Raw genomic sequence first — 9,342 nt, forward strand, 5'->3', positions numbered from 1 at the left:
TTAATTTCTCTATCGAGTAAAAGTTATATCGCGATACATATCGTTATCGTTCTATCGCCCAGCTCTATATGAAATTATATTGCAGACTGGATCTCGAGTCAGATATTGCTCCGGGCCATAGGTTTGACACCCCTAATTAAATTTTGATGGCTTTACTGAACCTGGCTTTTAAGCCTAGTCCACAAATTTCCAATAAGGTTCATGTTTTGACGCTTTGGGAAGGCCATTAGCCAAGCTTAAGGTTAGCCTGCTTTAAAAACGGAGAATGGGAGGTAGTCGTCCTTCTTCATTATTCAACTCAATATACAATATACCAGTACCACTGTAAGCATTATGCTACCATCACCATGCTTGACAGTTTTACAATCGTCTGATCAAATTTACTCTTCCAAACATTAAGACCATCAAAAAGGCAGTCGCTACCCTTTCTATCACAGCTCATGCTTTACTGAAGCAAGAAAGATGGTCAGGGCCATGGGACAGTCATACAATTCCTAAAAAAATAAACAGCCTCTGTGGGAAGCATTTTATTACACAATTAAGGTTGTGATGGCTGGGTCAACTTTATTATCAGTTAAAGAATTGAAACCCATTTAACCAAAATTCAACATGTTGTGACTAAAATCTGATGTGTCGCTATCTGCTGCAGCAACAAGTGGCATTGTTGTCTAAATGTGTCAGCTCGTTATCCATGAAAACGGGGCATTTATTATCAACCATACACACAATTAGGGATGCTCCTAGCACCATACTTCCAAGCTTATCAGAAGTTTACAAGTAACATTACACCCAGAGTGTGGCCTTATGAAAGGAGCCAGCTGAAGCCAACCTTTCTTTTCTTATGTTCTCATGCCTGTGGGTGCACAATATTTATGACAAGCTAAAGTACCAAAGTACTTTAAACAAATCATCTGTCCCACTTAAATGTTTCACATCTTGGCATTAGTATGGAGGGAGGTGGGGGTTGCCCTGGTTGCACGCAGATCCTGCACCACCATTCTACATATTTTTTTTGTTATTTTCAGAATCTATATATAAGCTACATTTACTACCAGAACTTTGATGTGGTACCTCCATTTCAGTTTCATAGCATCAATTTCAATTTTATAATTCTATTTCTGTCACAAATATTTACATATGAAACTGACTGCTTGGAAAGAGATGCTGCATCTAAAATTGCATACATACTAAAATTCAGTATTTTGTTCGCATGGACATCTACAACTTTTATGAGCATAAATGGTATACTTAAAAACAGGAACATGTCTCTTCCTTAGCAGCTGCCTCGGCCAAGCAGCAAAAACAGAGAAAACACCAAAGAATTTTCAGCTAGTAGAAGAAGGATTCATTGAAATGCTTCTATCTAGGTAGCTCGGTGCAACCTTTGGTGTTATAATTTCATGTTATTGTTGATAAATTGTCTTTACTGCATAAGTCCTTGGTATATGCAGTCAGAGACTCAACAAATTGCAAATTCCACAGGTAAGAAGACAATTAGTGTCAAATCCTGTGTCATTTTTTGTCAAGTGAACTAATTGCTGCACTCATTAGTTTAAACTCATGCACAACACAATTAAGCACGTCGTTCACACAGTGTACGACATATATATGTATCTCCGAAGTATCTGAATTGGGCAATATTATGTGTATCCGGTTCGGTTTGTAGTAGGAGATTATATGGCCATACACAAATAATGCCTATGCATAAGTTAACACTGTAACAGGGGTGCGCAGTGAATTTTCCCAAGGGTCCTTCCACATGAGAAACCAATACAGAATTCAGTACAGCACATTAATCATTTGACCTCTTTTTAAGCTTATTGGAGTGTCCCTCCCAGTTTCTCATGTGGCTCCTTTGGGAAAATTAATAGCACACTGCAATAGAAAAAAATGACAATTTTGAAAACGGCTGCACTTACAAATCAACAAGCAAGTGTGGTAATTTTTGCTAATTATAGAAGGAAAGGGGAACATTAGATATTAGGGAGGGAAGGGGCAGAACAGAATAAATTTAAACTCTTTACACTCATGTTGGTCTTGTCGCTGCTGGCAGAGGACACACTCCATCTTTTGGCAGCTTTGGCGTCAACAGGTGGAGATTCTCTATCCTTGTCTGCACTGTGAATCTTCCTGTTCAGGTCCTGAAACATGTCCTGGTGGCGTTTCCGGGTGTGCATTATTTTCTACACAGGGACATTGCACGTTATGTACAAAGTAAACAGCACAGGTGACCATCACTCCTACTTTAAAAATAAATGTATGCAAAAATGTTGTGCTTTGAAGTCTAAACAGCTCTGTAGGAATCAAAGAGACTAAAAATTACCTCAAAGTCAAGCTCTGCATAGCGTGATTTTCGTCTCTGGAGGGAGATGAGACAGAGAGATTAAAGATGTGTCTTGATATTGTGTGTTTTTTGAGTAGCAAGTGTTTCTCGGCAGTTTTTACTGCGTATGTGGACATTAGGTAGTTAGTAAAGGGCGTCTCTGGGACTCAGAGAAGAGCAGTGAGTCATGAGGGAGGAAACGAGGTTTGCTGCTGGTCATTTTGATCCTGCTGGCACAAGTTTGCAGTAAACAGATTGTGACCGAATGACCTTTCGGTCCTCAGTCACAGAGTGGTAAAGGAAGACCTGACCTTCAGGCTGCCTGGTTGCCGTGGCAGCTGCCGTCTCGCACCAAATTATAGAAGTGTGTTTTACCCCCCAAGTGAAAAGACACCAGCAAGCAGAAGCCTGACTGCTCTGTGGCGATCTTATCCCGCCACTTCTGTCTGCAGTAGGAGCTCTATGAAAACTAACCTTTTCAAAGATGCTGCCATCACACGGGTGACAAAATGTTGAGATACTTCTTGTGATGTGAATTGGAGATTATAATGGCACTGACAAATATGTGGGATGGTGCATCTCTGTGGAGACCTAATTAATGTTGTTTTTTATTAGTCCACCAAGACAAGAAGAATCAATGCTGGCCATCTGTTTGCAAGCAAAATTACACAAAAACTACACAGCCCAATTTCATTGAAGCTGAAGTGGTGAAGCTCAGGGAAAAGGACAACTTGTTTTCTGTTGGATTGTGAGATGCAGCTGAAGGACTACACAGACCAGTGTTCCTCTTCTGTTTGTCGGCAACACATTTTACTGAAGAGCTGGAATCCAGAGAGCCTTCTGACCTCCTTTCTTAGGTGGATGAGGATCCCTTTGTTTAAATTTTGGGAGAATGTACTGTCTGAGTTTTAGCTTCGTCTCAAAAAAAGATAAAGCAAAAACTACCAGCCTGAAACCTGAACTATAGACAACAACGTATACAAACAAGTTTTGCTGCAGCCAAGTTTTTCTTTAAATTCAAAATCTTTCTTTTTTGCCCCTAGGCGATCCTCCTAACTCGACCACTCGAGCATCACTGATGCTGTAGTGGTCATACATCACCACATGTGGCACGCACCATGCCACGTAAATGATTCCAGAAAGCAAATACAAAAAATGTCACTGGTTTCCCAATTTTTCTATATGAATGGCTGCAGACCATGCAAAATAACACAGTAGTGTAGCAGTCAGAATGTTTGGCGTCATTCGCTAATAGGAAAAAGCTACAGCACCTTTAGAGTTTGATAGCCCTTTAGTGAGAAAGTTATAATAAATCGATGTGATAAAAATGAAAGTGACATTCACCACAGTGATGCAACCCTAAATTCTCAAACAGGCAGTAAAAGAACATTGAGACTTGTGAATTATATTATCACACATGATAAATTCTGCATGATGTCCATTTCCACATCACTAAACCCATCAAAGCAACAACAAAGTCATGTACCCACCACCCTGCTGTTTGAGAAGCACTCTCAATAATTCATTCCAAATGTGTTTTTATGTTCTTTCTCTACAACTGTTTACAAAAAGTCCCCATGTCCTGGGGCTGTTTCACATTACAACCCTTCCAGAAAAGAAAGGGATTTTTGTGTATGAGCTACAGAACTCGAAGGCCTTGCAGAGTTGTATTGACAGAAACCTAGCAGTGGTAGACAAGATGGCAAATGCTTTGCTTGAAAAGAAGAGAGTGGTTTGTCTGTTGTTATTCTGATGGGAATACACAGAATTCTACTTTTACTGAGGAAATAGCAAAATTGTTCGATTGTTAAATTCATATTATCGAAACTATCAATACCAAATCATATTAGCAGATTAGGAAACTCACTCAAATATGTGAGCATTCACCAAATAATCATAATAAAATGCCAGTCTCCGATACAGCCTACATCTGGTTGTTCATTTGAGAATTTATGATAAGCACAAAACACAACTCAGCATGCATGTATTATGTTAAATATGAAGTATGAGGCTGATAATTCAATACATTAAGAGGTTTTTCCGTCTTACCTCCAGCGAGCTCATGGACAGTGTGGAGACGGTCTCACTCTTGGACACCACTCCAGAATTTCCAGACTCTCCTCCGTCACACATGTTGTTGGCCACCTTGGAGTCTCTGGGCATATTCTGCAGGTTGTGCGCAGGTGAGTCTCTGTCAGAGCATGACACACTGACCTGGTCAGCAGGCAGGCTTTTCAGCCCAAAGCCAGGCACTGGCTCTCCACTGACAGGGTTAGCCAGGTGGATAAGCCTGGTCTGAGGCAGCTGCTCAATGCTGATGTTATACTTGGCTGCCTGCTCCTCTTTCCCCTTGGACGGTTTCAGGGTGCCCGTGTTGTTTGTCGGTAGAATGACATATCCCGGGCCTTTGCCAGCCCCCTCAGAGCTGCTGCCTTCACCGTTCCCTCGAGGCAGATCTCCATCCAGCTGCTTGAAGAGTTCGCCATCGCAGATGTAGATGGATTTGGCACCCGGCAGCTCGGTACTGATTCCTTTTGTGGCGCCTTTCTCCCTCCGCATCGTCAAAGTGTGGCTCGTATAGTCGGCCACATTCTGGAGGTGAACCTTGGCCATGCTGGCCGGCATGGTGTTAAAATTAGAACCTTTTTGAAGAGTGAGGGTCCCAGAGGAGGCCTTCTCCTCCCCCTGGAGGGATGAGCGCTTCATGGTGCCTAAAGAGACCAGAAAGAGAGAAAAGCTGTGTGAGATGCAATTTCTCCACCTGGGAATCTCGGGAAGAAACCAGCAGCGGAATGTGTGTAAGTAATAAACACATTACTTTTGCACTGTGTGAAACAAGGAGATTTTATAAATCAATTATTAAATCACTGAAATTATAAGATTCTTCCCTCTACGTCTGACAACCAATACAATCCTGGATGAGTCTCTTATTTTACTGCTGGACTGCATTTCAGAGCAACACACCTTGCTCTGGTTGAGCACCTTAACCTGATCTCTAACTGCTGCAGGTTGTGATCACAGTGGGTAACCAGAGCAAAGAGAAAAAACAAAACAAACAAAAAAAACCTCCAGTGCTGACAGATTCTCTCTGGGGAAGCAGAAAGTCATATCCCGGTCAGCCCCCTAGCTGGTAGGAAAAATACAAGATGGAAGGACAAGGTTAGCAACTAATAAACTTCCAAACTAAGAGTGATGGGATTTTTTCAATTGTGGATGACACTAAAGACAAAAGAAAGAATAATGCTACAGTGACTTGTAAATGGACTGGTTCTTACATAGAGCTTTTAAACTCCATGAGCACTCAAAGTGCTTTACACAGCCATTCAAACAACTTTTTTCTATACTCTTCTATCTAACATTTGTACACATTCATACTCCAACGGATGCATCGGAGAGCAACTTGGGGTTAGTATCTTGCCCAAGGACATATGGCGTGCAGACTGGAGCAGAAGGGGATCGAGTACTGTTGATGACTTGTCAAAAATACCTGTGTTGCCTGTCTACATAAAGTCCTGGCCTATGACTTCAGTTTCGCCATCATTACTACATTGAATACCTGCTAAACACATCCAGAAATCCTAGAGCGAGAGAACTGGAGTGAAGAAAGTCAAACAAAGCCACACAGTATAGTATTTTTTCTCCACGTGAGGACATACAAGTGCTTGCAGTTCTATCAATATGCTCGTCTTCTAAAAGGTATTGCTTTAGTGCACAAAAAACCTCCAGACCTCTGTGTCGCTTTCCGGTGTATAGTCCTGGAATTTCTTCACTAGATTTTCATTGGAAAATGCTTCCTACAGCAAAAGGTTGTAACCAGTTTTGACATGAGTAACGTAACATTCAGCTGGGTACAGCATGACCTTGTGGCCCAAGCTTTTTCACAATAACAGCATTTGGCATATGGCAGCAAACATATCCTGCACCAGGTCGAGGCTGCTGAACAACATCAGACAATGCTCTGTACTAAACATCCCCTGATCGTTTTCTGCCATTCCTGCTCCCTCTTGACAAACATTAAACATCTCTCATTTCTCTCTGCTCTTTTCTGTCTTCCCTTGCTTGAGCCTGTCTGCTTCTGAATAGCTTTTCTCTTCCAGACACTTTTCTTGATATCTTGTCTCAAGAGGTAATCAGATTTTCACTCCCAGTGGATTTTAGAGCATCAACCAGTATCTGATGCAGCGCTGTTGGGAGGGACTTAATTACACAGCATCAGTGTAGGAGAGGCTCAGACAGCCATATTTATCTGCATATAACTGCTCAGCACACATTCATCCCACTCCCATCAGCCTGGGATAAACGGAGTTACGCAGCAGTGATGTGCTGCATCTCTTGTCAAAACAGCTCCTTGGCGTAGGGAGGCTGCTGTGATGTTGACTGTACGGCACAAGCGCAAAAATGAGAGGGAACACGGCTCACATCTGTTCCAACAACAACGAGGAATTTGACGCAGTCAAAATACAGAGAAGGAGGCTCAAGAGACATCTGTAGCATCTGAGAAACTGTCCCCAAAGTCAAATCAAATGCAAACACACAAACTCAAACACGCTCAACCTGGAGCTTACCTGATCTGCAAGCCATATCCACATCTTTCTCAAAGTCAGTCTGAGGACAGAAAACAATAAATATTAGATTAAGTGTGGAGACGTGGGAAAAATATCATATGGGGGGATTTTAAGCCTTTATTTGGCGACTGCAGTGAAGACAGGAAATGGGGAAAAGACACCAGGGAAATGGTCCAGCCTGCATCAATCAATGGAATACCTGCTCAGGGCACATGCACACTAACTTTTAGCTATCAAGTCAATGTGATGGTATATTTTTAAAGCAAAGGCAGATAAACATTGAGAAAATGAAGACTAATCAACAAAACTTAGATTCATTAATAATCAGTTTTATTATATATTTTTTTAATTTGGATACAAGCTGAAGAGAAAGAGCTTTGGGTTTTGTAGAATTTCTTCTTGTAAGTCACTCTGACCTCTTCCTAAATTGTTTTATTCTAATCATGATTCTAACACGATGCCATTTCCTAAACAATGCTTTGACTTCATTATTTTTAATAAATTTCTATTAGGTTAGTTGTCTTGAGGGGTTTTTATAAATATTTTCAAGATCAGAATTTAAGAAAAAATATATATGTATATTTTCCATAAAATTAAACGTATGCTTTAGTTCTCTCGTGCTCTGAGATGAGAAGATCAGAATTTGGAGGACACAGGTCTTGAACCTTTTCAAGCTGTTTAGAAGTCAAAATTTGAAGAATGGAGCAAAAAGTGCGTACCCCTTTTTGCGCTTTATTATTCCATAGAGTTAGTTATTTTAAATATTCTCTCACATCATATCAAATTTCTCCAAATTTTAGCTCTTCATACCATTAGCTGAGCATGGCCATTCTGAAATGAACCTCCTGAATCTCCATTGGTGTCTTCCTGTCGGTCCACCACACGACACTTCACTGCCTCCTGAACCTGAGGCAAATCATCAGGGCATAGATCACGATCTTAATACAGACAGAGTAATAGGACATGCAGTCCTGTGCGAAAGTTTTAGGGAGGTGTGGAAAAAAAAATGCTGTAAACAAAGAATGCTTTCAGAAATATAAATGATTGTTTATTGGCTCCAAATGTATTCTGCAGCAGGACGACGACACCAAACACACAGCCAAAGTCATTAAGAACTATCTTCAGCATAAAGAAGAACAAGAAGTACTGGAAGCAATGGTATGGCAGACAGAGCCGTGATCTCAAGATCATGGAGTGTGTCTGGGATTACATGAAGAGACAGAAGGAAGTGAGGAAGCCTACATCCACAGAACATCTGTGCTTAGTTCTCCAAGATGTTTGGAAGAACCACCAGCTGAGTTCCTTCAAAAACTGTGTGCAAGTGTGCCTAGAAGAAGTCACCCCAAATATCAATTTGATTTATATTTCTCTCTTGTTCACTCACTGCATTTTCTTGATTGATGAAATCAAATGATTAACACTTCTATTTTTGAAAGCATTGTTTGATAACATCATTTTTTCTCACCTGCCTAAAACTTTCGTCTTTTAAACATATACAGTACTGTGTAGAGGCTTTTAATGAATAAAGACGACAGGCTCGAGCGGATCTGACTCCACATTGGCTTAAGTGGGGTCAGTTTAGGATTCCCAGATAATAAAGTATACATCATACAGTTTGTCACATTTCAGCTATCAAACACTCTTTGATAAACTCTCCATGAGAGATGCCTTACAGGTTTTTCATTTTGTGAGAAATGACAATATAACTTATCTGCTTTTATTATGAAAGGGATAATTTTTTACACATTTCATACGTACGTTTGTATAAAAGTGAATGACGCTTTACTCTAAATGAGTCGAAACCAACATTTATGAGTCCATGTCTTGTTAAATAATCTAAATTCATCTTTCGGGGCTAGCATGGTCACATCTCTTAAATGTTCACTATCCAATGGGAAAATTTAAGTCAATGAGACTCAAGCAGACCCTAGTGGACTTGGAAAGTATCACCACACCTGACTGAGATGACATCCAGAATTGTATAATATGGTAGCTTGCTGTAGCTCAACATATTAAATCAACACATCACCCACTACAGTGGTAGTAGTCAGCAAAGAATCTCAGCTGGAAGTACTAGACAGGACGCACAACTACAAACAAAACAATAGGGTAGCGTTCCTATAATATACCTCTCTGCGAAGGATGCAGTGAACCATGACAATGACAAAGCCTTCCAGTGAATCAAACACAGCAAAAAGGATCTGGAAGAGCGCAGAACGCCGGTCGGTGATGGCCAGGACAGCTGACATCCACGTGAGAGCCAAGAGTGGCAATACCACACAGGAGCTCCACAGTGACGCCCTACAGAATGGAAGGGGAACTGTAGTCAAGAACAGTACAACCCAAACTTTGTGAAGGCAGGACTACAGTGATTCCTAGCCATTGCATTCTAAGATAGTTAGAATTATTAGCTGATTTTATATTCAATGCCCTATAAAACACACACACACACAC

At 40.8% G+C, this 9,342-nt stretch overlaps 1 protein-coding gene across 7 annotated transcripts in view; it reads right to left on the reverse strand.

Annotated features, from left to right (window-relative positions):
- The window catches only part of adgrb1a (adhesion G protein-coupled receptor B1a), a 157,843-nt gene that overhangs the window by 6,611 nt on the left and 141,890 nt on the right, over window positions 1-9,342 (reverse strand). For 6 of the 7 annotated variants that reach the window (XM_013916100.1, XM_013916097.1, XM_013916099.1 and 3 more), the window contains 6 exons: window positions 9,018-9,189; window positions 7,699-7,794; window positions 6,889-6,928; window positions 4,373-5,034; window positions 2,324-2,359; window positions 2,025-2,183 (listed from right to left, as the gene is read on the reverse strand). In XM_013916100.1, coding sequence (XP_013771554.1) covers window positions 2,025-2,183; window positions 2,324-2,359; window positions 4,373-5,034; window positions 6,889-6,928; window positions 7,699-7,794; window positions 9,018-9,189 — 1,165 coding nt within the window. The remainder of the gene's footprint in view (window positions 1-2,024; window positions 2,184-2,323; window positions 2,360-4,372; window positions 5,035-6,888; window positions 6,929-7,698; window positions 7,795-9,017; window positions 9,190-9,342) is intronic. The other variant, XM_013916101.1, reaches the window with a different exon arrangement.

This window comes from Pundamilia nyererei, unplaced genomic scaffold, assembly GCF_000239375.1.
Source record: "Pundamilia nyererei isolate P.nyererei 1_Seehausen unplaced genomic scaffold, PunNye1.0 scaffold00462, whole genome shotgun sequence".
NCBI classification, from domain to species: domain Eukaryota; kingdom Metazoa; phylum Chordata; class Actinopteri; order Cichliformes; family Cichlidae; genus Pundamilia; species Pundamilia nyererei.